The 26,109-nt window shown below is 49.8% G+C and overlaps 10 protein-coding genes across 10 annotated transcripts; 4 read left to right on the top strand and 6 right to left on the bottom strand.

Moving 5' to 3' along the window:
• Window positions 1-592: 592 nt before the first annotated feature.
• On the bottom strand, window positions 593-1,816 carry EPUS_01488 (uncharacterized protein; the record flags this gene model as incomplete). Its single annotated transcript, XM_007788430.1, has 2 exons — window positions 593-1,418; window positions 1,479-1,816. 2 exons carry the CDS (start codon window positions 1,814-1,816, stop codon window positions 593-595), a joined length of 1,164 nt encoding a protein of 387 aa, XP_007786620.1.
• Window positions 1,817-2,423: 607 nt separating this feature from the next.
• Window positions 2,424-2,588, top strand: EPUS_01487 (uncharacterized protein; the record flags this gene model as incomplete). The annotated part of the gene is made up of 1 exon (XM_007788429.1): window positions 2,424-2,588. The coding sequence occupies one exon, from the start codon at window positions 2,424-2,426 to the stop codon at window positions 2,586-2,588; it is 165 nt and encodes a 54-aa protein (XP_007786619.1).
• Window positions 2,589-3,049: 461 nt separating this feature from the next.
• On the top strand, window positions 3,050-3,886 carry EPUS_01486 (uncharacterized protein; the record flags this gene model as incomplete). Its single annotated transcript, XM_007788428.1, has 1 exon — window positions 3,050-3,886. The coding sequence occupies one exon, from the start codon at window positions 3,050-3,052 to the stop codon at window positions 3,884-3,886; it is 837 nt and encodes a 278-aa protein (XP_007786618.1).
• Window positions 3,887-7,805: 3,919 nt separating this feature from the next.
• EPUS_01485 (uncharacterized protein) lies at window positions 7,806-8,468 on the bottom strand (the record flags this gene model as incomplete). Its single annotated transcript, XM_007788427.1, has 3 exons — window positions 7,806-7,963; window positions 8,119-8,308; window positions 8,382-8,468. 3 exons carry the CDS (start codon window positions 8,466-8,468, stop codon window positions 7,806-7,808), a joined length of 435 nt encoding a protein of 144 aa, XP_007786617.1.
• Window positions 8,469-8,960: 492 nt separating this feature from the next.
• EPUS_01484 (uncharacterized protein) lies at window positions 8,961-9,834 on the bottom strand (the record flags this gene model as incomplete). Its single annotated transcript, XM_007788426.1, has 3 exons — window positions 8,961-9,305; window positions 9,356-9,597; window positions 9,648-9,834. The coding sequence occupies 3 exons, from the start codon at window positions 9,832-9,834 to the stop codon at window positions 8,961-8,963; spliced, it is 774 nt and encodes a 257-aa protein (XP_007786616.1).
• A 2,206-nt stretch (window positions 9,835-12,040) lies between these two features.
• On the top strand, window positions 12,041-12,396 carry EPUS_01483 (uncharacterized protein; the record flags this gene model as incomplete). The annotated part of the gene is made up of 3 exons (XM_007788425.1): window positions 12,041-12,103; window positions 12,180-12,264; window positions 12,353-12,396. The coding sequence occupies 3 exons, from the start codon at window positions 12,041-12,043 to the stop codon at window positions 12,394-12,396; spliced, it is 192 nt and encodes a 63-aa protein (XP_007786615.1).
• A 402-nt stretch (window positions 12,397-12,798) lies between these two features.
• Window positions 12,799-14,603, bottom strand: EPUS_01482 (uncharacterized protein; the record flags this gene model as incomplete). Its single annotated transcript, XM_007788424.1, has 5 exons — window positions 12,799-13,322; window positions 13,372-13,832; window positions 13,886-14,026; window positions 14,082-14,224; window positions 14,364-14,603. 5 exons carry the CDS (start codon window positions 14,601-14,603, stop codon window positions 12,799-12,801), a joined length of 1,509 nt encoding a protein of 502 aa, XP_007786614.1.
• A 1,106-nt stretch (window positions 14,604-15,709) lies between these two features.
• EPUS_01481 (uncharacterized protein) lies at window positions 15,710-17,405 on the bottom strand (the record flags this gene model as incomplete). Its single annotated transcript, XM_007788423.1, has 2 exons — window positions 15,710-16,486; window positions 16,536-17,405. The coding sequence occupies 2 exons, from the start codon at window positions 17,403-17,405 to the stop codon at window positions 15,710-15,712; spliced, it is 1,647 nt and encodes a 548-aa protein (XP_007786613.1).
• Window positions 17,406-18,470: 1,065 nt separating this feature from the next.
• EPUS_01480 (uncharacterized protein) lies at window positions 18,471-22,787 on the top strand (the record flags this gene model as incomplete). Its single annotated transcript, XM_007788422.1, has 3 exons — window positions 18,471-18,561; window positions 18,669-22,695; window positions 22,748-22,787. 3 exons carry the CDS (start codon window positions 18,471-18,473, stop codon window positions 22,785-22,787), a joined length of 4,158 nt encoding a protein of 1,385 aa, XP_007786612.1.
• Window positions 22,788-23,847: 1,060 nt separating this feature from the next.
• Window positions 23,848-25,614, bottom strand: EPUS_01479 (uncharacterized protein; the record flags this gene model as incomplete). Its single annotated transcript, XM_007788421.1, has 1 exon — window positions 23,848-25,614. The coding sequence occupies one exon, from the start codon at window positions 25,612-25,614 to the stop codon at window positions 23,848-23,850; it is 1,767 nt and encodes a 588-aa protein (XP_007786611.1).
• Between the last annotated feature and the right edge of the window lie 495 nt (window positions 25,615-26,109).

Here is a 26,109-nt window from a genome sequence, read left to right as displayed (position 1 = left end):
TGGAAGGGGAGGGGGGAGCTGTCATCGATCGGCAAAGACCGTTGCGTTTGCCCCGATTCCGTAAAAGTTTACTGCAACTGAGTAGTTTCGATCGAAGATAATAAATAGCATGAATCGCGATCAAGTGCCTGCCTGCCTGCCTGCCTGCCTGCCTAACCACCTGAAACACCGCTCCTAAGCGAGTCATGCCGTGCTGGTCGTATTCGAATAAAAAGAACTATCGTGAAAAATATCCTGACCCATTCGTGTTTCTCGCGCAGATACTGGTGTACTGGTAAATGGTACGATTACTTCTATATTAGTATCTTCACGACGAATACCTGCCTGAGAGCTGGTTCGTTTCTGGTTGGAGACTTTGTTACGAGGAGGGACTCGGAAAGATCACTACCTACACTGGTGTCCTCCACGAGAGGTGATATCCTGAGAAGGGAATTCAATCCGATTTCGCACGAGGCAGATTGGGTTGATTGATCATGATTCACGCTCGTACGTTTCCAATCTGACCTAGACTTGAGAAGTCTTCCGCTACAGAGCGCTTTACGATCCAAGTAACAACTATCCCAATCCCCTTGCTTCTTAGATAGCTAGTTATCTAACCATCCTCCACACCCTCCTCCAACCATTGAGTCATACTCTCCACGAAAATGTCCGCCTCCCTCCTCACCTTCTCAACATCCAACCCTCCCCCATTAGTAACCCTGGACACCGCCTCCATCACCTCTTCTTCCTCCCAAACACTCCCCGCTGATACATCTCTGTTCCCAGCCCCATGCCCATCAGCACCACTTCTTGTAGGGCCCTCCATCCCCACAACGGCCCTCCAATACTCATCATCCCTCCCCTTCAACCCATTCACACCTGCATCTCTCACAACTGCACTCCTTGCAATCCCAAACGCCCTCAGTTTTGTGAGGGCCGTCTGCATCGCCACAGAGCTCTGCGTCAGGAGATGCGTTTGCCGCTTCTTCACTACTTCAGGGTCATGTGCTGATGTTGGGGATGTTGAAGGGAAGATAAAGGGAAGACGATTGGTGGCGGAGATATAGATTAACGCTGAGCTGAGGATATCGTGAGCACATATTATGAGCGGGCGGATGGTTAGAGTCGTCCAGTAGATGCCGTGTGGGACTGAAGGGGAGTTGGAAGGGGGGATGGAGTTGGAGTAGGTGGTTGTTAGGTAGAAATCTAGGATTACAAGGGTGAGGGCGGAGAGGGAGAGTTTGGTGCGGAAGGCGTTGGTTGAGGGCCCCGAAATGGGGGTTGAGGTGGCGAGGCCGAGGAGGAGGAAGTGAATCAGGTGAGGGAGGAGGGTATTGGTTGGGAGGTGGTGCAGAAGGTAGGAGTTGGGATCTGTAGGGTGGCAGAAGGGGCATGTTAGGAGAGTGGTGGCACCGAAGCGAAGGTAGAGTTGGCGCATTCTGGAAAGAGTAAATTAGTAAGAGAGCTGGTGGGCTGGGTAGCAGAGGGAAGACACGTACATTGGAGTCGTTATCTTTTCTCTTAGTGCTTCGTCAGACGAGGTAAGTGGGCGGACCATGGCAAGACGAGTAAAGAGTACATCCGTCGGGATATGAAATCGTGATTTCGTGAGTTCGAAGATATTAGGCTGGTAAGACGGCGAGTGGGATGGCAAGCTCATGAAGAAGAACAGGCATATGGAGAGGAAGAGGATATTGAGGCCTCGAGATGTCTTGGCTGGAAGGGGCCGTGGTGGAGGACGGGTCTTGATGGCGATTTTGATGGCACGGTAGTATGATATCCCTCTCGGAACGAGAAACGTCAAGAGAAAGGGTAGAAACGGTTTTATCCTGTTCATCCACTTAGCGATAGGTTCTTGGTCAACAGGAGGGCCACAGGTCATACGCTGACAGAGAAGCCATGATCGCAAATCAATCAAGAGTTATCTCGTCGATCTGGAATATATTTTGTAATAGGGCATCCAACAGGCAGCTAGAACCCTCCTAATTCCGTGGAGGCCATCACGAACTACAGCTTAATAACAGAAAAGAGATCTACAACAGCAGTGATGGTGAAGTCACAAATGGTAACAATCATCCTCGGATGCCGAGCTTGTAGTTTCTCCGAATCGAGCAAACAGCTGTTGAACGTTGCTACTACTCTGTGGAAGTGAGTTAAAATAGCAAGTTGTTCTACTAGTACTTATCTAAATAAGTGCGCAGAGTGCGGAACGCTGATACTAAAACTACATGCGGAGCTCCTGCTAAATGTGTATCAGATCTGTAACAAAACGTATGTAAAACGCGTATGTCACACGGCACTCAAACAGTTCAACAACAACCATTTGGACCTTCAAAGCTGTTTGCAACCTTTGCTTCATGGCAGAAGACCAAAGCTGAGCACGACACCAATATGGCTGGTAGAAGCAGTGTTCTTTGCTTGGATAGATGTACTAAGCAAGCAGAATGTCTTGCCAAAAAGATCAAGACCAGACTCCATACCTCGAGGGCGCTCTGTACCACCAGGAATGCCTGGGATCCGAATATTTCTCGCCCACAGACAACCCATGCACTGCTATCAAGGAAGAACCTGCCATGGCGAACTACATTTACGCCTGTGATCCAACGTAGGTGTGCATCTGGAGCCCAAAACGAATTACAGAAGACTCCTCTGTACGATCTGCATGTCTCCAAAAAAGCCAAGTTTGTCCCTTTCGGAGGATACTCTATGCCACTCTACTACGATGATCTAAGCCATGTCGAGAGCCATCATTGGACGCGTGAGAAAGCGAGCATCTTCGACGTCAGCCATATGTATGGTGTTATTCCTCTTTCTTAGAATTGCAATTGATGGCGTAGCTAGGGTTCAGCACAAACTATCGGGTCCTTCAGCAGAAGCATTCTTGATGCAGATAACACCTACTGCCGTAAACAGCCTGAATAAGTATCAATCCACTTTATCATGTCTCCTAGAAGGCCCTTCCGGCGGCATAGTCGACGACACAGTCATAACCCGGGTTGGCAATCAAGCCTTCTACTTCGTCACGAACGCGGCCTGTCGAGAGAACGACCTCACCTTCATCCAGGCCGAAATGGCAAAGTTCCGAGAGACGCACGAGGTCACGGATGAGAACGACTTGGACTGGATGGTCCTTGAGAAGCACTCACTCCTTGCACTTCAAGGCCCGAAAGCCGTCTCAGCCCTGCAATCACTTATCTTCCTCGACGAGGAAGACCCAGAGATGGACACAGACCTCTCCAACCTCCACTTCGGCAACGCTAGGTACCTCCAGCTGAAATTACCAGACGGCACCAACACACCGTCCCTGGTCGTGTCACGCACCGGCTATACAGGCGAAGACGGCTTCGAGATCTCCATTCCACCCGAAAGCGGCGACTCCACAGAGCTCGCAAACAAGATCGCGGAAGCGCTCCTCGCAGATTCCTCGACGGTCCGCCTCGCGGGTCTCGCGTCTAGAGATTCCTTGCGTCTAGAAGCAGGTATGTGTCTTTATGGTCACGACATAGACATCTCGACCACGCCACCTGAAGCAGGACTAGGTTGGACAGTGAGCAAGGAGCGACGTTCTGGCAACGCTGCCAATTTCAATGGAAGCAGCAAGATCCTTGAGCAGCTGGCATCGCCAAAGACCATGCAACGGCGTCGGGTGGGACTGATAGCCGAGAAAGGAGCGCCGGCCAGAGAAGGGGCAGAGATCGTGGATGTGGAGAGCGGAGATGTGGTTGGGAAGGTGACGAGCGGATTACCGAGCCCGAGCCTGGGAGGGACGAACATTGCCATGGGTTTGGTCAAGAATGGATGGCATAAGAAAGGGACGAAGTTGGGTATCAAGGTTAGAAAAAATGTTAGACAGGCGGAGGTGGTGAAGATGCCCTTCGTGGAGAACAAGTTCTACAGAGGAACATGATCGACAGCATGAGCATCTGCCCGCCATGTTGCGATTTCTATTTTTGCGCTGCTTCAGATAACAATTCGGGGGTAATGAATGATGTACAAGAAAGTCCGTTGTCCATCAGAAATGTTTCAATCGTTCTCGTCAACAGCAACCAGCTCATTGAGCACGGTGCCTAAGTGCTTGACTCTATTGATTGTAGTGATCATCATGTGAACATCAAACAGACCGAGTCTGGCTCGTTTGACCGAGCGTCTGCAATCATGAAGCCATGACCACCGCTTTGCCATAAGCTACAGACTCAAAAGAAGAATTTGTGGTCTCCGCGCCTCAAGAATAAGCCCCATCGAGTTACCAATCTCTTTCACCTGAGGCCAAGCCCTCAAGCTCAGGAAAGGCAATCGCATAACTTTCCAAACACGACGAATGGCAACCAAACCTTCTCCTTTCACCAAACATGCATCCTCTCTCTTGGAGAGTAAATCCTTCAGCTGTGATTGTCCCAGTCCCGACTCCAATTCGTACCCTTGTCACCTCCTCCCCCGCTCCTTGAACAAGATCCCATAAGCACTCAAGGCCATAGTATCAACCAGGCCGAGAGGAGGGCTCGGACTCATATCTTCATCCCATCCTCTTTCGAGGCGGTCCCTCCCTCAGCGCAAGCGACACAGACCCGAGCTGGAAAATCGTCGATAAGCAGACAGAGAGTACAAACGGCACAAGGTCGAGCCATGTATGGGAGCGAGGACCAGCGTCCAGAAGGACACAATGCCGGCAGAAGGCGAAGGTAGGCGTAAGCCGCAGAAAAATTGCTTTTATGGCGGCGCGTTTCCGCAGTCCTGAGCAGTCTCCAGAGTCCGAAGACAGAGGAGAGACAGGGTGTCCGGGGACTTTCTCCCGAAGCTGATATGGGTTTGAGGGTCAAGGACGCCTCTGTTCGTGAGCTTCGAATGCGATTCTTTGAGCGCGGAGATGGAGAGAAGATTAGAAAGATCTTATGGGCTATTGCAGTGCGGAGGTTATGGATATTTTTTAAGGATTGGAGAAGAGGAGCTAGCTATAATGAGTAAGGCGCAGCCACGCGCAGATGTTGTCAGGCAGTGTTGAGGATCGCGTCTCAAAATGGTTCTGACAATGTATGTGCTTCAACGGTAAGCAAAAGCCATCACCTAGACGTACATGGAGCTGCAATATGCTTCCTAGCCACCAAAATACGCCATGGGGAGCCCATCCGAGACCTGCTTCCAATACAACAGAACCCTGGACAGCTGAAAACCAGGCTTTGAGGCCCCTTCCTGGAAAGGGAAGTAAGCAAATACACTGCAGACTGATGAGAGAACACTTCATTTAAAAGCTCCATTACAAGGCTCTCTCCTATGTAAAGGGGTGATCCGTCAGAATCTAGAAACGTTTGTTGTGATGATAAGGTATTTCAAGTAACAAGCAACCTCTTCAATGCGCTGTGGCAGCTTCGGGAAACCGGCAACTATAGCTATCCCTGGACAGACGCCGCCTGTATCAATCAGTCGAACGTTGAAGACGAGACCGACCAGATGAGGATGATGACAAATATCTACAAGCAGGCAGATGTAGTCATCATTTTGCTGGGAGAGCAGCTAGAGACTGACCAAGTGGCCATTGATCTCGCAAAACAAGTCTATAATGCAGCACAAACCTTCAATATGGGAGGATGTAATATGCTGGACGTTGACGGCGAAGCAGGTCCCCCTCCTGTCTGGACACGGCTCTGTGGTCTCTTCTAGATCGACCATGGTTCTCTCGCGTGTGGGTTTGCCAGGAGCTTATTTTTGCAAAGGCTTGCACGATGCCATGTGGCTCACTACATTTGGATCCCGAAATGCTCCTTGATGTCGCATACATTGTTAGGAATGCCCAAACGTCGGCAAGGCCTACGATAGTGACCATTACTGGCGTGCTCGGCCTTGCAAAGAGCGGCTACCCGAAGGGATACTTGTTGCATCTCACTGGGTTGATGTTGTTCACACGAGCGTTGCAAGCTTCAGGCCCGCGCGACAACGTTTTCGCTTTGGTAGGTATTGCTTCGGATGTATCGTGCGGTTCTATCGGCTACAACAAGTCCGTTGCTGAGTTGCATACTGGAATTATCAAAAAGAATTTAAACAGAAACTTATAGAGAACTACACAGTCTCGGTCTTGATGTTCTCTCTTTGTCAACTGGCTTCCTTCCGAACCATCGCTTGGAGCTCTTCCAAGTTGGGTTCCAGCACTTAGCAATGTTGATCCTTCCTTTGTCCCACTGGTGCATAGCAAAAATTCCGAAGCTCAATCTGATTTATGTTTGACCTTAGGATAGGTCTTCTCTTTTTTTTAGATGCGCGTGACGGAATATCCAGCAATTATTTTCTATACCACGCCGACAGCGCACCATGTTTCCGGCTGACTGGCAGCATGCAGACACTTAATGTTCTTGGCCGCGTTATCAATCTGGTAGACACTACCATTGACCAAAGGCCTGATGCAATCAAGGGCGAAACCCTTCCACTGATAGTTGATGATAGGATACGGCCTGACAGGAAATTGCTATCCTGGCTAATGGTATGCAAGGAAGTAGTCCTTTCACTACAGCCATATCCGACCCGAGAAAGCAGCAAAGAGATATTCAGCAGGACTCTGAAATTCGACACTGCAGATCCAGGCGAAAGAGCTACTGCCAGCTATGACGAATCCTTTGACGTGTTCATGAAATTGACTCTAAGTGTGGCAAAAACACCATGAATAATACCACGACCGCAATTGCATTCCCTGAAGTACTCTGAGGCGTCCTAGGCTGAACCTTGCAAAGGCAGGACAATGTTCTACCGACAACTGATGATGATTAGTGTTTCATCTAGGCCCGCACGAAAGAGACCGAACGTCACATGCCGACATCCAAGCCCTTTAAACAAGCGTTTCGTCGTTTCGTTCGAGGAAAAAAGTTCTTCTCGAGTAAGAGAGGGTTTATCGGCTGGGTACCCATTTTCGCACAGACGGGAGACAAGATATGCATCTTCCAAGGATGTAGCATCCCCTACGTCATCCGTCCATGTAAAAGGGGTCCTACATTGTTGGGTGACTGCTACATACACGGCCTGATGTATGGGGAGAGAATCAAGCTGGAGTTGCTCCATTGGAAAGAATCTGGCTCACGTGACCAAATTGGTTTATGAAGAAAAAAGTCCTACGGAAGGCATACCATTGACGATAAGGTATTCCTTTCAAGCGGGAGCACAACCTGGTATCGTTGGATCTCAAGCGGCATCTTCTCCTCATTTCCCTCAATTTGATTCCTTTGGCCCAGCGGAAACAACACCTGCTCGCTATAGCGATCATGGCATAATCCACGAAGGCCTGTAACTGACCAAACCGCCTCATCCGATATCCACTCCCTGTCAACATGACTGACACTACTACTCCGAGCTTTTTTCTTGTTCAATATCTATTTCCTTCCAGGGAGCCGAGCATACGATGCCGGGATGTCTTGGTCATCCGTTTGATTCCCTGCCCCACAACTCGGCAACTCTGCATTCGGCTACCTTTGTAAATGTCAAATCTATTTCATCCTAAGCTTGGTTCCCTTTTCCTGTACTTTGCTTTGATGACTTGAATAGTCGTCTGCTGTACAACGGTCTACCAGACTGTCCAGCAGGATTACCACGTGGTTGGATCAGGATGTAGACGCTGGAAGATGAAACGCTCGTACCAGCAACATTGTCATAGCCATATGAGGTTGCTCTAAAGACTGGCATTCCTGCAACGTCACTGACTTTTCTTCGCCTCTCTTTCTTGTGCTCTGCCTCCCCCAGTATTGACAGTCCCCATCTTCATCCCCTAGCTTATAGCTAGCGCTAAGAAAATTAGTTATACATATATAGCTAACTTCTTAAAGTAGCCTAATGCTATATTAATAAGCTTATTAATCTAGATTAATAAGGACTAGCTTCAGCGGCAATCTAAACACCGCCGTCCTGGCATGCCAGAACTGCAGAAACAGACGCAGTCCATTCGTGGAGATCCACCTCGTCGCCGAGGCGTAGGTGTTGAATTTGGATCGGAAGGAATTATTCGTCGCCGCTAAAGAAAAAAATCATCTTCGTCAGCCCACCAACCATCGAGTATGACATAACTTCTTCCCAGGAAGCCATGCCCCCTCCCTTCTCTCTGCACACAGGAGAAGAGAAGAGAAGAGAAGAGAAGAGAGAACAGGTGATTTATTTTCCCGTACGTACCGAGCTCATCATGCCGCGCCAAGGCCTTGTCATGCTCGCGCCTGATCTTGGCCCAGCGCGCGAAATTGTCCTGTGCCGACGTGGCCGCCATCTCGCGTTTCAGGCGCACGACTTCGCGGCGCAGACGCGTCTGTTCGTGCATTGGTTGCGAGGTTGTGGAGAGCGGGGCGCGGGTGTAGAGGGTCCATAGCTATGGTTGACGTTACTACCTGGGTTAGATTTAACCGGGTAGGAGGAGATAGGGGGACGGGTGTTTTTCTTACGAGCTCGTTGAGGGTAGATGCGCCGATGGTGTTGATTAGGTGGATGGAGAGCTGAATTAGGAAGATCGTTAGGAGGAGGGTGGGCATTTTGGGTGCTCGGCACTTGTCGTTGGTCGCTCGATCCCGCGGGCGAAGGGAGAATTCAGCTGCGCAGGAAGGGATGAGCAGGTAAGAATGGCGATGCGAGTGGTTCTTGGTTGTCGTCTTTGGTCTGCAGCTTCTGAGGTGGGTAAACAATTATTTTACGTGCAATTGCGGACACAGAGTTCAAGCTGCGGGATGACGCACCATGACCCGCGAAGCTTCATAGTGAAAACCATCATGTCATCCCACAGAATGACGCGCATTGTTTTTGACCTTTCACATAGTAGTATAGGAACAAGTACCAAGCGTAGACTATGATAAAAGCCGGGAGTAAGATCATTGATTAATGAACGACTTAATTACGACTGTGCTGGTCTCTTCGTAGGCTTTGTAAAGAGTGAAATTTGCTCATAGCATGGTATCATAGTGCTTGTCAAAAGCAACTCAACAACGCCCAATCCCATCTCACATCATACACTCACTTCCTGCCCTTGCTTACACCCTGTTCGAGTACATGGCAGGATGATGCGCCAGATTTGGAGTAGCCACTTCCGGACTGCCAGAATATTTCGAGAATTGCTCAGAATTGTTGTATGTCGGGTTCGAGATTTGTAGCCCTCGGAGTGGTGAGCCAGCTTTCTCTGATCTGGTGCTGTTGGACCTCGAGTAGACTGAGTTGGAGTAGTAGGATGGTAGGTTGTCTTTTCGTCCCAGATGGAAAGACTTTCGAAACGACTTCCGAGTCGAGTCACCACTGACCACCTTCTGCTCTGCCACTGCACCGTGAGATCGAACTTGTCGTGCGTTTAGGCCGATCTTTGTGTCGCGGAAGACGTAGCTCTGCAGTAGGAATTAGTTAGGGTTCTGATTGCGTGGATATGTCGACTGACCGAGAGGATATTGACAAAGCCCATGACGATGACCACAATGCCTGAAGCAATGACTATTCTCCAGAATGCCAGACCAAGTGATTCCTGACTAGTTGCTTCCTTGTTGAGGTTTCCCAAAATCGCGTTTCCCAGAAGAATCATTGTCACACCAAGCATGACAAAGCCGGAATCTCGACTGAAGAGGGGCCAATTTCGAGCAAGATAGCTTCTGAAGAGAGGAATCTCGGTAAAGATCAGGAAGCCTGAAGACCGTCAGCGCTCTTGTAACCAAATCGGTACAATTCCGACCTACCAGCGATAATAGCCTTGACGACGTGTCCACACGCGTCGAAAAAGAAGAATTTACTAACAACAAATGTCTTGACGAGCATGACAGAGCAGGCTGCGATGACAGCCAGCAAGCTGATGACATTGAGCACTCGGATTGTATTGAGGATGACGTATCCTGGGCCAGCCAGGGATTTCCCGAAACAGCCCATAACTTTCGTAGGAGACGTAAAAGAGGATGAGGTAGCTGATAAGATGGTTGAAGTCGAGTGCAAGATAGGGTTGGTAGTCGGATAGCAATGAAGGAACTCAGTAGGATTGGTCTGCGTGGGTAAAGCAGGAAAAATAAAGATTGCGGGTAGTGACTGTGAATTGGCAGATGGATCGAAGTGAACAATAATGCTAACAGGAGCCTTGAATGATGGTGTGATTATTGTAGAATGAATGTGCACCAGGCGTCAATAGTTGTAGTCACAATAGGAAATGAACAGAAAGAACAAATGAAAAAGCATGAATATTAGAGAAGAGGGCAGTCGGTTGAGCTATTGAAGAACATCCAGCATGTAATCAAGATCAAGATTTGGTGCTTGCTGTGTAATCGAGCATCAAGCTTCATGCCTTGACTATCGTCAGCGCGAAGCAAGCTTCAACTAGCAATTGGTCGTGAAGGCCGCGGTTCGTGAAGGAACAGGTACCCACTGTTTCAACACAAATAGGTTGCAGAATAGCCTGAAGGGCACAGAACTTGCTGGAAATTGACGCGATATCATTGTCGCTGAAACCGGCAATCTCGCTGCCGAATTTCAGAGCGCAGGTGTGGAAGAAGTAAAGGACTGGTTGAGAACATTCGCTTTCTTCCAGCCTGAAACGCCCTGTTATTGGCCCATGCACGAAGCAAGGCGATTTGATTTGGCCGAAAATGCCATTACGCGCCCATCAAGCCGTTGCGCGGCTGATGGTTGGATGATGACCAACTTGAACGGCAGAAGTGTACACTTTTAGCAAAAAGACAATGATAGGAAGAGTATTGATTCTTGGATCGGGCGAAAAGGACGAAATCAAAGAGCAACAGAGTCGTGCATCAAAGGTCTCCAATATACGCTAATATTAGAGCGTCACTAGCACACTCTAGCTGAGCTTCGGCGCTGCGTAAATAGTGCGAAATGTAGATGGAGCCCTAGAGTGGCTGCTAGGACCCCCCTTATTGTAAAGATCTTTAAGGCCTACTTTCAGGCAGTTTCACATGGCTCATAGGCATGTATCAGTTAAGCTTTAGCCTTTCGTCCCCTCTGACGACCCTCTCCGTCTTCGCCGCCTGCAAACGGTAACACAACAAGAGCTAGCTTGACCTCATCCTAGTTAGCGTATATTGACGACTTTTGATGCACGACTTTGTAACTCCGCGAATGTTTCCTCCTCAACATATCCCGCTCGAGTATCCGACTCATACTCGGAACCAGATTTTTATCTTATAGTCAGTGAAAGCGGTATGGTCCTAAGTAAGAGATAGAGCACATCTGTACTTACCCTCTTCAATATGTGGATTTGCATCAAGAATTTGAGGGTCAAACCCCCTTCGCCTATGCTTTCAACTGTATCAACGCCATCGAAAGAACAATATTCACGGTGCACCCAGCAGGTCTGCACGGCAAGAGAAAGCTGTGCTTCAAATACTCTTGGAACCTGGTTCTGAGGTCAATTGCTTTATTGAAATGATGTTCGGCCACGCAAGCTCAGATTTACAACTCGGCGTAACGATTGGCGTTTAGGTAGGTTCGATGGAAGGGCGAAAGTTGTCACAGTCTTGATAGTATGCTTGACATGAAGTACTTGACTATCAGCAGAGCTCTGTTTGAAGAATCTCGTACTTACCAGTAGAATTCGCTCAATGCAGTCACGCCATAACTGTTGCACCTGTCAAACACTTGGTATCCCCCTTGGTAACATATACAGAGTTCTAGATTCCCTAACCAGTTATTATAACACCACGAATAGCCGCTTTGAGCTGATGGCGCTCCACAGAGCATAGATATAATCAATGGGATTATGCTTCGATTGTCCTTATAGCATGCTATCTAAAGCCGCGAGGCAAATCAAAGCCCTAGGGATTATGAAATCGCTACTCTGGATGGTTCAATACGACGCTGGAACGCACTTTTCAGCGGCGCCGAATAGAAGGACTGCGACAGGGAGGCGGAACGAGATCCGCTTCTTATGTAATCATTGATACCACAAATAGCCACATCGCAGTCCAGCGCCGGAATTGGAGATCTCCACCGCCAGCTGTTCCCCATCTCGACTTAAACCAACATTCCAATTCCCATACCCTTTGCCCTCCAAGGCTCGCATTCCTTGAACCTTCAAGCCCGCTTGGCCACTTATCAGCATCGGCTCCAGTGCCGCTAATCCTTCACGAAAATGGCTCGTGGCAATCAGAGAGACAAAGCGCGGGAGAAGACGCAGAAAGAAAAGGCCAACGAGGTACATCCTCTGCTCATATATACTCTCTGTTCTTACGAGTACCCCCCTCACTGACCCTCAATCGTTATGTGTGCAGAAGAAGAAAAACAACATGAGCGGCACCGAGTTCAAGCGGGTGCAGGAAGCACAGGCTGATATAATGAGGCAGAAACAACAGGCTGGTATGTTTATGATCCCTTGTTCAGGGCCTTCTGCACACCCTTTCTCTCTCACACACAAGAGGCCTGGTGCTAAGCTACGTGTGTGTAGCCCTGGAGAAGAAAAGTGCTGAGAAGGGTGGAAAAGCCAAATAGTTGTTTGATCAACAATGGGAGCGACTTACGGGCGTGATCGTATGCAAGAGCTGGATAGGTGATTTCTTTGCACAGCAGCTGGAGTACGTCGATTATATACTACCGTTGCAATAGCCATCCCAAATACTTTTCAAGGCACAAGTCGTTAAAGAGTGGATTTATATTTCTTAAGTGTTCTGTTGGAACAAATACTCCTCCTGTCCGCAACGGCATCCTCAAACACGCCTACTGTTGCAACGCGAAAGCTAGATCTATCTCGTCAGCCTGCACAGGCAAATTCCTGATCGGATCATCCTCTCTGACGTTGTCTAAACAGAATTATCAGCACAGGTGAACACCCCCTTGACATTGCCCACACGATAGTCAAGAATGATACTCTCGACGGAAGCCTAACACAGAAAGTCAGCTTGACCACAAGCATGCAGCTACCGGATCACCCACATAGGTTCCGACGGTCAAAAAATATATCCCAACAATGATGATGAATACATTTAGGATCATCCCACCCCAGCCTCTAATCAGGCCTCGCTTCTTGTAAAAGCCCGGTCCGAACTGTGAGCGACGCATTCGAAGATATGCGACACCCCAGAAGATCCAACCAAAGAAGGAATCAAACAGCGAGCTCATGAGCGAGAGAAGGTCGGCGAAGAATGGAATAACCTCTGCGATGACGAAGGCAAGAATCCAAGTTGCCGCCAATATTCCGGCCCAGGATGCCCAACCGAGGACAGTATGGTTACTCTTATGACGTGTGCCTTCAAAGATCCGGAAGAAGACAAAGCGGGCAGAGACGGAAGCATAGAGGACGCCAAGGAAGATCAGGGTTGGTATCATGAACGAGAAGGAGACTTTCTTGTAGAGATCGTTCCCAAGGGATCCAAAGGCTGGTGCCGTATTGTACTGTGTACCGGTGTATGCGTACACAACTGTTTAGAATCAGCACAGAAAAGCAGAAGAGAGTGAGATGGTCCTCACCAGCCCCCACAAGACTGAAGACAATAATTTCCGCAATAGTCACAAGCCAAAGAGCTTTCCGAAAATCGTATGGATTCTTCATCTCCGCAATGAAGCTGGGAAGTGTGATCTGACCAATGAAGGTGTAGCTGATATTGAGGAGGGCATTCATGCCTGACACGAAGGTCGTACCAACTGCCGGAATGACAAGCACGATTGGATTACCTCCCATGTTCACTCCGGTTTTGTTAATGTGGTCCGGGTCCGGATTGAAACCTGCCGGGTGGTCCTCGATACCGGCAAAAATAGCTGCAAGAATGACGCTGATAAAAGTGAAGAAGGCAGAGAGAGTTGCCAACTTAGAGAGCGTATTGAAGGTCCGGGGCAGTGAGCAAACGAACGAAATCAGCGCACCAAGAACTGCAAAGCCTACAGTGCAGACTGCATGGGTGCTCATAGTGTTTAGATAGCGGGAAATGACGCTGGAAAAGAATACCTTAGCTGCCGCTCATGACAGCCCCCAGGGAACACTTACAGCACATGGAGGCCTTGGATGAAGGTGTTGTTCAGGAGAAACATAACGGCTGTGAAGTACCACGCTGCTTTAGAGTTCCAGAATAGCATTTGGCCGATGTCACAGACATCACGGGTTTCTGGGTGTCTGAGGCAGAACTCCCTATATGTGGGTAAGCCCATGTCCATTGTCAGAAACAAGTGGGAGTGGAGCGTACCAGACTATCAGCGACGTGTAAAGCACAAATGCCGCTTGTACGACGGTCAAAATGAGCCCAGGAACAAGGCCGAGAACCGAATATGAATATGGGAAGGACATAATCGCCAAGCAGATGTATTCTGAGAAAAGAAGAGCAGCAGTCTGCACAGCGGATTAGTACAATGCACACATTCTCCCACCATAGTTTCATCCGAAACAAATTCGAGTACCATCCCGGATATGCGACCTCCATGATGCTAGGGTTGACATTCTGCGGGCCAGATGATACAAAGATACGAACCTTTTGCCAACTACAAGTACGGTATTTGATGGCCGCGCCTGCCTCGAGCTCGATCTGTCGTTCAATATTTATATTGTCCGAATCTGAATCGGCAGTTGCGCCAGAAACAGCAGGGCCGATCCTGCTGTACTTGCGCAAGGGAGACCCCAAGATTCCGGCATCCTTCTCGTGCTTTTCACCAGGCTCGAAGCTTCCAGCAAAACCGAACGGCTTGTCCGCTTTGAGTGCGGTGGTGGACATCGTGGCTGAAGGTGTTTTTGCTTGCTCAACGCCACTTTATAGAGCGAATAGATCGCTTAAAGCAAGTGTAAAAGAATATGTCTGGACCTTTTAGCACTGGCTGCATCTGCCGCGAATTGTGTGAGTTTTCTGTGCAAAAGTGACCGTCGTTTCTGCGATGTAAGGATCGCACAGGAACAGTGAAGATAGGAGAAGGAAGAACAGTTCAAGAGCGAGCAGAGATATATGTACTAACTACATCTGAAGGGGGTTAAGTTGCGGAAGAGCTCCCTGCTGGCAATTGGACTGTCTGTGGTAAGGAAGGTATGGCGAACCTTGCGTGATGACGGCTGGCTCTCTAGCGATAAAGGATCTATGTCAACTCGTGAACTTACGGTGCTTCCTGGTGCGTGCCGCCGTTGCCACTCCCTCGCCTTTCCAACCACTCACGACGCAGCCATAATCCCAGAAGTTCGGTGAGAACCCACGCAAGTGTAAGATCTTACAGCTAGCTTAATCTTATCCCATCTACTACGTAGTAGAGATAGATGATGCAAGAGCTATTGCAGAAAGGGTAAAATAACTCTCACCACTTACAGAGCCAGGCCTCGGTATGATAGTACTGTATCTGAAAGATTACAAAGGTGGACGAGACACTGAATATGCTTTTAATATCTCGCTCACGTCAGGCAGTGCTTCCAAGCATCTAACTAATCATAGCTTGGCTGATGCTTCTTTCTTGCGCCCCGCAAATCACCTCTTACGTAGTACTAGTAGTACAGCAGTGCCCACAGCGGTCGTCTAACCCCAACAACTACTAGTTGGTAACTAAAAGCGATTGGTGCGGCCTGTACTCCGTAAGTGCATCCTCGGCAGCGAGACCTGGCCTCCTTGACACTAGCTGACTTACCAAAGCTGATTCTACTCCAAGGTTCTCTCTATCACTCGGCATGTGGGGGGCTTATAAGTTCTGTTACCGTACAGAGTATCATAGAGACAGAAATGGGACATACCAGAAGCATCTACTGAACACTGATTGTATCTTTACCTTTTGTGTGTCGATTAACTCACAGATTGAATGCATGAGCGAAGTTATCCAACAATTTCATTCATGATATCCTACTATCCTACTCAATTCGTAGATTCTTTTCCCGAATTAACATATCGACAAGAAGGGTGATAGCCTTGCAGCCCGCTGTGTCCTGCACTCTTCGGGGTAATGTGGTCGGGAAAGTGACGAGCGCCAGTCGAAGAGCAGCGATAGCTGCTGAGCCATAGAAATGAATGAATCTTTCGACCGAATTTTCCAGCATAGCCTTTAGCACGAACAAATGTGTCGGCTGGACCTCACCAGGAGGAACATTCAGGATGTTGGCCAAACACTCCCAAAAGTTGGTGGGTGGGAACGGATTCCGCAATCGTGACTTCGTGAAGTTGCGGAGGGCGATCGATGCAAACCCTGCGCCTAAGCCAGAAACACGCTCATGATGTCGACTCTCGCTTATGTAAACACCGCCTTCTTTTCGCCATCCCAAGCGCATCCTACCCTCGGGCGTGCTTTCGTCCCCGTAGACACCCCAGAGTACAGGACAGGCGAGGTGTAACTTGGCCAGGAGAATGTCAATCAAGGAGTGTCCTCTGCATTGGTACTCCGTAGTAGCGAATATCTGAGCTACGAGGACGCCTGCTGGCTCAGCAGCAGAAATCGAGATGCCAGATTCTCCGCCGAACTGTGAAATGATGGCCTTGGAGAAGATATTCAGCGAATACACCAGTAAGCTAGGACATTGACTTTGCTCAGGAGTTTGAGATTCTGGTGGTGGGACGGCAAAGTAGTCTCGTATATCGACAGGCGGACTTGGGATGGTCAGCGCATCCTTCAAAGTCGACTTGATGCGTTCAGTCTGTAAAAATGATCAACTAAATGAGACCGTCACAAGGAAATCTGCTTACCGGCAGCTTGTTCGCACCCTTTGCCTCTGTCAATTGCCCAACACTGGTCTTAATGGCGCGGCGCATGTCTCCGACTTTTGTCTTCAAGTTGGCGTCCTTCTTACATTGTGCCCAGAATTCCTTTCGAAACTTTTTGAGATTCTGGTGAATCTGAAGATATCTTTGGTGCGAAGCTTCCTTGTCAGGGCTCGAGCCAGCAGACGATTGGCCCTGCGATCGTATCAAATGCTCAGCTTGAGCAGCCGCCTGAGCAGCTTTCTGTCGTGCGGCTTCTTCCTCTGCAGCTTGCGATTTTTCTTCTGCCAGTGTTTGTTCTTCCTTCTGTTTCCGCTCCCTCTCAGCCTTCGCTTGCGCTAGAGCATCTTCTCGTTTCCGCCGCTCAGCTTCCTCCGCCTCGGCCTTTTCTTCAGCTAACTTCTTCGCAGCTGCCTGCTCTTTCTCTATCCTTGCTCGGCGCTCCGCCTCTAATTTTGCCTTGCGCTCCGCTTCGGCCCTTGCTCGAGCCTGCTGCTCACGTACGCGTCTCTCTTCATGCTCCTTTTTGAGTCTCTCCTGCTCTTCCACTTCTCGACACCAGATCTGTAACTCGGCTTCGGCCTCCTTCCTAACCGTCTCATGTCTTGATGCGGCAGCGTCAAGCGCTGCACCTTCTTCTTGGGCTCTCTTCGCATCAATCAGATCCAAGTGTTCTTGGAACAGCCGCTGGCCATATATGTGAACTTTGTGGAGCTCAGTCTCATGGATTTGAGTCTGACTGAGAGCTCTTTCCAGATCAAGCATTAATTGCCTTGACGGACTATCGTCGAATTTCGGCGATATGCTTTTCGCCCTCAATGCGCTCGATGGAGTCTGGACTCGGACGCGGGCCATTCTGCTTCAGACAGAAGTTTTCAGTAAGAATGGTAGTATAGTATGCTCGTCCTGAAATCCAAGTTGGCAATAGGGGAAGCGAATATGGAAATCCTTCGCTTTATTAGTGCTTGTGGGGACCTCCGTGTGGTAAAGCGAGCATAAGAAAGCGAGTCAAGGTGCGACAGCAAGCTTGTGGATGAGGGGCCGAAGAATATGTAAATGCTGCTGTAAGGGCAGTGGCGCTAGGTTTCGTTCCGATGTTACAGTACTTATGAAATCAATCTTGCTTTGTCCAGACGGGCGGTACAGCCTGCATGAGATGCACTGTGGATACGAAATTTGATTTTGCAAAGGTCTTTGGCATCACAACTCCTGTATAAGATGTAAATGGTGAGACAAAGCACTCTGAATAGTGACATTCAAAGTGCTAACAATGACTATGTATTGTGCTGTATTGTGTTTCAATACAGCACGAGTATCTCCACTTCCGAACACTGCCTCCATCCCCCATCTCTACCTCATCTTGCATCCTGAGATCCCCCCATCCCATTCCTTCTATCTTCTCAAGTCACTCTCTCTTACAGATTTGCTCTCGCAATCCTTCGGTACTCTTGTCTGACTGTTCTGAATATCGCCCACAGAACCCACCACACTGGTCGCTGCTCCCTCAGGCCACCACACCCATCACCTTCTGGCTTCTAGTTCGAAGAACTCGGTCCTTCCTGTTACTCAGTTCATCCTCTCCTTCCCTCCCAATTCTGTCATAGATTTTGCTTCATCCTGCTAGGCAGTCTTTACGAGAACCTGCAGTGCCGTGAGTTCTGCAGTTTGTTCGAAAAGCCACAGAGTGCAAGAATCGAGTTGCTCAAAAACTATCATTGGAAGGTAATCTGGTTCCCCTGCAGTCTCAAACCCCGGCTAATCAGATTACATATCAGGGTCCTACCTTGACCGTCCGTCCTTTTACGACCTCTGCTTTCGACTGACGGCACACTTTCCACGATTACCTATCTCAACAGAACAGATATTCCTCCTTCAGAAGCCGCATCTATATCGTAGTAGTGGCTACCAACGACATTCGGCATGGAACAAAACCTTGCTCCTCAAGGGCCGGGGGGGCGCAGACTTCACATTGCACACCGCAGGAGTCCATCTGAGCTCACCCCTCTGATGAGTAAGTCAATTTGCTCTCAAATAGGGGCAATGGCCCTCTCTTGGTGCTGATATCACTTCTACATTTCTCTGCCATCTTGGGTGATGAAGGCTAACCGAGTCTTCCAGTGGAACAACTCGCTCTTCAACAACAGATCGAAATGCTCCAACAGCAGCAGCAGCAGATTGCTGCCACACATCAGCAGTATGTAAATATGGGAATGATACAACAACCTCTTGGCGGCGCGGGAGGATACTCTCCCGTTCAAGGCCAGGTGACTGTGGGAGGTCTTTCACCTCACAACAATGCTTTTCAGTTTCCCCAGATGCAGCAACTGGGAGGTGCCATGAACACTCCAACACAACCAGCTTCACATCGTCGAAACCAGTCAGCACTTCCAGGCATGGGCATGGGTCCCCCTCCAGCTCCATCCTCCGGCGCTTCAGGCTCGACTTTCAGTGATTACAATCAGCAAGCGGCCAGTCAGAATCGTGAAAACAGCAGCTCCCGTGGTCGTGGTGCGCCCGCTGGCAGTGGACATCAACGTCGACATTCGCTAGCATTACCAGAAGCCAAGAAGGCTGCCGAGCTAGCCCAACAGAAACGGACGACAACTGGCTTTCAGTTCCCCATTCCTGGTGCCTCAGGGGCCTCTGCTACCGGTTCTCAGGGTTCAGATGACTCGGCACCTATGGACGAAAAGGCTTCTGTAGCCGTGCAGCCTCCTATTCAGGGGCTGGGACTTCAAAGAGCCGGGAACATCCGCGGTGGAGGCCATGGACGAAGTCAAAGTCTAGCTGTAGGAAATGGCCGTGGAGGTGCTTCTGCTGGCCGTGGTGCCGCAAATTTCCAGTTTCCACCTCCCATGGCCACTGCAGATGCTGGAGCGAGCGCTCAGGCTGGCCAAAGCGATCTTCAGCGCCGCGGTAGTCAACCAGGTCACGCTCGGACTGGATCCCGAAACTTCGAAGGTAATTGGCGACAACAGACTGCTGGCCAAGGACAACCACAGGACCAACAGCAGCAAACAATAGGTGGCTTCAATCAGCCACAGAACGTGAATGCAAACGTCTTCCAGCCTGGCCACAGAGCCCGTGGCTCTATGAATCAGTCAATGGGCTCCGTTGGCTCGTTCCAGTATGCAGCGCAGCCACAACTTCTTCAGCTGCCTCAAGGACAGGTCATGATGGCTCAGCCTCAGATGTTTGCTGGACAACAGTTGAATCCTTTGCAGATCGCTCAGCTTCAGGCGATGCAAAATGCTCAGCTCGGCGGGCAAGGAGTTGGTTTGCAAGCGAGTCAACACGCTCAGCCTCAGTTGACGCTGCAGCAACAGCAGCAACAGCAACGCAAGACACTTTTCACGCCATACCTCCCTCAAGCCACTCTACCTGCTTTATTGAACGATGGCCAACTCGTGGCCGGCATCTTGCGAGTGAACAAGAAGAACCGCTCAGATGCCTACGTCACAACCTCGGACCTTGATGCCGACATCTTCATTTGTGGCAGCAAAGACCGAAACCGTGCACTGGAAGGTGACCTGGTTGCAGTTGAATTACTAGATGTCGATGAAGTCTGGGGTCAGAAGCGGGAGAAGGAAGAGAAGAAGAAGCGCAAAGATATTACTGATACCCGAACGTCTAGTGGTAGCGACAAGCCAACAAGAAGCGACTCCCAGAACGGTGAGAATGTGACAATTGCGCCTGACGGCAGTATCAAACGGCGAGGCTCTCTACGCCAGCGGCCCACCCAGAAGAAGAATGACGACGTTGAAGTAGAAGGCCAGAGTCTCCTTCTCATGGAGGAAGAAGAAATCAGCGACGAGCAGAAGCCGCTGTATGCTGGACATGTTGTCGCAGTCGTCGAACGTGTCGCTGGGCAGATGTTCTCGGGGACTCTGGGACTTCTTCGCCCAAGCAGTCAGGCGACGAAAGAAAAGCAGGAAGCGGAAAGACAAGCCAGGGATGGCGGTCAAGGCCGTCATTACCAAGAGCGTCAACAAGACAAACCCAAGATTGTATGGTTCAAACCCACAGACAAACGTGTCCCTCTTATTGCGATACCTACCGAGCAGGCGCCCCGGGACTTTGTTGAGAAGCATCAAGATTACGCAAACAGAATTTTTGTTGCATGCATTAAGCGGTGGCCGATTACCTCACTTCATCCATTTGGAACGCTAGTGGAACAATTGGGCGAAATGGGTGATCTGAGAGTGGAAACTGATGCTTTGCTCAGAGATAACAATTTCGCTTCTGATGAATTTTCGGAGGCGGTGCTCAAGAACGTTGGTCTTGAAGAATGGTCCGTGGCTACTGAAGGGGACGAACTCCTAGCTGAGCGTCGTGATTTCCGAGAAGAGAGAACTTTCACGATTGATCCCAACGGTAGCAAGGAGCTCGACGATGCCATCCACATCAAAGATCTCCGGAACGGGAAGGTGGAGCTCGGCATCCACGTTGCTGACATTGCCCATTTTGTGAAGGCCAACTCTCTGGTTGATCGGGAAGCCAAGAAACGTGGCACGGGCGTTTATTTAATGAACCGAGCTGTCAACATGCTCCCGCCTCGCTTGGCTGCCGAGGTCTGCTCACTTGTGCCAGGAGAAGCTCGCTTGACCGTCAGCGTTGTGTTTGAGGTTGATCAGCAGACAGGTGAGGTCAGTGATGATCCCTGGGTTGGTAAAGGTGTGATTCAGAGCACTGGCAAGCTCACCTACGATGAAGTCGATGCAGTCATATCAGGGAGTAATGATGTGAAGCTCCATGGTGCTACCGCCGAGGACATCAGATCATTGCATACTATCGCAAATAGGTTCCGCGAAAGCCGTTATGGCAGTCGATCTGCATATCTGCCACCACTGCGCCTCCTCCACCAGCTTGACGATGAGAACGTGCCCGTGGAACACAACATCTTTGATTCGTCAGCATCGCACGAGATTATCGAAGAGCTGAGTCACAAGGCCAATGCCTTTGTTGCCCAGAAAATTTTGGCAGCCTTCCCGGAAACCGCTTTTCTGCGACGACAGGCTTCCCCCAATGCTCGACGCCTCCAGACCTTTGCCGAAAGAATGACCAAGGCTGGCTATGACATTGATACGAGCAGCAGTGGAGCTTTGCTAAATAGCCTCTTCAAAGTGCGAGATGCTGACCTTCGCAAGGGTATGGAAACCTTACTTATCAAGACAATGCAACGAGCAAAATATTATGTTCCGAAATTCGTGACAGAGCAGCAACGTCAGCATTATGCTCTTAACCTACCATTGTATGCCCACTTCACAAATCCGACCAGACGGTATGCCGACATCGTTGTCCACCGACAGCTTGATGCGGCTCTCTCCAACGGAGCAGTTGATTTTACGGAAGATGCTGAGAACCTTTCCAAGACCGCCGAGCAGTGCAACACGAAGAAAGACTCGGCCCAATCTGCGCAGGAGCAGAGCGTCCACATCGAGTCTTGCCGTATGATGGACAAGAAGCGTCAAGAGCTTGGTGGAGATCTTATCGGTGAAGGCATCGTCATTTGTGTCTATGAATCCGCCTTCGATGTGCTCATACCGGAGTATGGATTCGAAAAGCGAGTGCACTGTGATCAGCTACCACTGAAGAAAGCAGAGTACCGCAAAACGGAACGTGTTCTAGAGCTTTACTGGGAGAAGGGTGTTCCTTCCTCAGCATACATTCCAGAAGACGAGAGACCAAAGGAGAAATCCAGCCACCGATCGAACAACGCCTCGGCCGCCTCTCAGACGGCCAAGCAAAATGCGAAAGAAAGAATAGAGGTTCAGCGTCGGCAGACTGACACCGGCACCATGTCACCCGATGACGTGGAGGCGCTCTTTGATGAGGACGATTCCATGTCCGAAGTCACCGAGATGGCTGCTGGTGTGGCATTGAACTCTCCAGTTGACCGTTCTACTCAAAGCATGCCTCCATCACCTACCCGCAACGGTGGCCCTCCTCCCGCCCCGCATCGAACTCAATCCGATTCCAAGATAGCAGTTTCTGCAGCCGAGGCACCAGAAGCGAAGTTGAGCAACAAAGAAAGATATTTGAGTTATTTTGCACTGAGAGAAGTGGATGGTGAATACATCCAAGACGTGACAGAGATGACCCGGATACCTGTTATCCTCAAGACGGATCTCACCAAAAGTCCTCCGTAAGTAGAGTATTGCCAGTGCTGGTGCTGCCTTGACTGATATTCACGATAGATGCTTGACAATTCGTTCCATGAATCCATATGCGTTGTGATCATGTTGATTCCAACATAAGTCACACCAGGCAGTGGTGCCCCTCAATCCACGCCTTCAAGGACCTACCAGATATGCCTGTGTCGCTCATTATATGTGGCTCAGCTTGCTATGATAGCGCTTACATGCTTAGAGAGGATGCTGAACAGCACGCTTGAGCAGTCGGCGGTAGCAACTTTCGATACTAGGATGTGGAACGGGGTGAGCTCTTATCATGTGATCATTAGACCAATAGCAGTTTCAAGTCCGTGGTTTAGGAAGAGGAAAATCATCATAATAATTCAGAGTTTGATTCTCTCTTTTGCGTGGGCGCACACACACGTTCTCTCTCTCTTCCCCTCTATCTCTCTGGCTTGTGGGAGACATTCGTGTTCTTCAATTTACACCCTCGTATCGGAGAACTCCATCGAAAATTGTAAACGGCCAATTGGATTTGGTCTCAGATGGTGGTGGTGGCAGCAATTAAATTCTAGTGAATCGAGTTGTTGAGGTAGAGAAACCCTGCCCCCAGCTTCATACACCGTAGACACCGCCAACCAAACGTGTTATGAAATAAGCAGTGTGATTGGGGCGAAGGACAGAGTAGTTACTAAAATACTCCTAATTCGACATCAACCATTTAACCAGCCTTCCCACCACGCCCTAAAGCACCTGGATATGGGGTATGACTAGTGACTATGTTGTTGTGGGGTTTTTAAAAAAAAATTGTAACAACTGTCCAACTTATCTGTAAGGGATGACGAGTCAGAAAGCAGCCAGAAGGCGACTCCTGACCAGTAAATCCAGTAATGCGCTGCTGGTCTATGTGAATCGTGAAACGGAGCAGACGAAAGGGCCTTCATTACGCTGGAACCCTCCAAGAAAAAGAACGTCTTCATCATTTTCTGTCGAAGTAATTAGTTATGCAGAAGCATGAACATGAGTTCGAGAGGTAGTAATGTAGTAAACCAAGGAAGATGCCAGACTCGCAGGAAAAACTATTTAGCCAAAGCCTGAGCTTGCGGGTACTAGTCTAATACAACAGAAAAAGTACTAGAGTAACAGAACGATGCGCAAATCCCTCAAAACGGTACACTCTCCCTAATCGTCTCCCAGACCTTCCATCCGCTCTGATCCATTGACCTTTTAGCTTCTACCAGCACCCTCCTTCCCTCATAATCCACATCCTTCCTGATGTCGTGGATCCTCGTCCTCTCCGGCACCACCTCCCCTTCGGACCCCTGTAAACCCGCCTCCTCGGTGCCCATCACCCACTCCGCCACAACTGCAGCCACGGGGCCCTCCCATACACCCTCCCTGCCTGCGCGCTTCAACGCCTTGATTGCCCGCCTCCTCACCACCTGATCCCGACACTTCGTCGCGACAATGAACAGCGGATGTATAATACCCAATTCCATGGTGAAGGCAGTGGATTCGTTGTCTAGCGGTGCCGCTTCAGGCAAGGACAAGGAATCAGCGAGATCCTCGATGCGGGTTACGATTTCGACGAAGTCCGGCAGGAAGCCATCGAAGGCTGTTTCTGTAGGGGAGGCAATGCTGGTTTTCAGGATGATGAGGGCGACTTTCACTTGCATGCGCAGGCCTAAGAGTGTTTTGGCCTCGTGGGGTGGGAGGATGAGAGATGTGTTGGTGGTGGGGGCGGCCGGGTTGAGATTGGGACTGGGATCCTGAAGGAAGGATTCGATGGACGTGAGCCAGGCTTCGAACGTGTAAATAGCTTCATTGTGACGGACGAGCCATTCAGGTGGCACACTGGAAGCGTCCCAATAGCGATACTTGGGCAAGTCGGATTTGATGAGTTGGTAGACAGAGATAAGGAGATTATCGAGATGTATCTTGACTTCCGTGAGGTTCATGAAAGGTGGTGGTTGCGAGGACAGATGAAGGGACAGGGCTTCGGCTCGAGGTTTGGAAAAGGTACATGCTTGAATGTCGTAGCGGGCGAAGACTCGAAAGAGAACGTCAAGTTCACTTTGAGGGATTGGTTGGAACTCAGGTATCGCTGACAGAGACTGGGATGATGCCGCTTCGTCTTCGCGAGACTTCTTGATCTGTCGAGCAAGTTCTTTCATTCCGGCCGAGTAGTGGATGACCGCTGACATGTTATTCCGTCGCAGAACTTCAAAGCAGGTGAAGAGGATGCTTGATATAAGGGCAAGTTCGGCACTCATCCGGTCCTCTTTGCCAAGCCGGTCATTCAATTGGCGCAAGGCTTTCCCATAGAGGACCAGTGCTTCTCGATAGGACGGGTCAGTGTTCATGTCCTGGCTGAATCTGCCATTGCGATTTTGGTAATCCTCATGCAGTGTGCTAAGCGCCACAATGGCATTATGCACCACAGGCTCCTGCTGGCCCACTTTTAGGACCAGATTATTCCAAAAGTCAAGTTCAGAAGATCCTGCAAATGCCGGGACAGTACGAACTTGGAAATAATGGAAGATGCGGCGTTCCTTGGCATTGCCAGGAAAGGTTACAGATAGGGAGGAGGGGAGGAAGAGTTGGGATTGAGTTGCCGGGGCCCTGGGAGGACAAGGCACTGTCAATGCCGTCGAAGAGGAAGGCTGGTCTCTGGTGTACTCGTACCCGTCACACTTACGCCCGGTAGAGGTACATCGATTGCAACTCGGCTTTATCTCGTCGCACTTGACTCTACGGATTTTGCAGGTTGTGCAGCCCGTTCGTACCTTGGGCTTGCTAGCTCTCTTCCTCCGAGGCTGGGTTGTGGCGGCAGCGGGTGTTGTATTCTGTGTATTGACGTGAACCAGGGCAAGATTATCGTCACCACGAGACCTCTCCGGTACTCGGAATGGCCGAAGTTGGGACGCCATGACACGGCATAGGAGCTGCCCCAGTTGGTAGTAGATTCGAGCACGTTAGTCGCGAGAGCCAATCTGCATTACTTACGAAGGCGCAGATGACGAAGACGATAGCATGGAAGATATAGGCACCAGCCAACAAACGAGCAACGGAGATGCACAACACAGGAATATGGTGGGCGTCCAATTTTAATCCTGTCCTTGGTAGATGAAGGTTTCAGCATTCGAACGAACAAAGGAGGAGCCGGTGCTCCGCTCATGGTGCACAAATTCTGTCTGGCAGTGCCGATGGTCATTTTGTTGTTGTACATGCGAGCGTGGCAGTCGCTGAAGGTCAGCCCTGCAGGGTAAGTGGGAGCTGAAGTACTAAGTAGTACTAGGTACGTAGAACTAAGCTTGAAGTGTCTGCCAAGGCCCGAACTGGCCAATTGGCTGCAGTGCCTCGTAAAAAGTGCCACTAGCAGTGTCAAGTCGCACCGCAACACCGACAGAATCATTGGCTAGTAT

The sequence above is a fragment of the Endocarpon pusillum genome (assembly GCF_000464535.1).
Source record: "Endocarpon pusillum Z07020 unplaced genomic scaffold C716229, whole genome shotgun sequence".
Classification (NCBI taxonomy): Eukaryota; Fungi; Ascomycota; class Eurotiomycetes; order Verrucariales; family Verrucariaceae; genus Endocarpon; species Endocarpon pusillum.
Note: the sequence above shows the minus strand (reverse complement) of the source record. Positions and strands in the feature narration are given on the sequence as shown.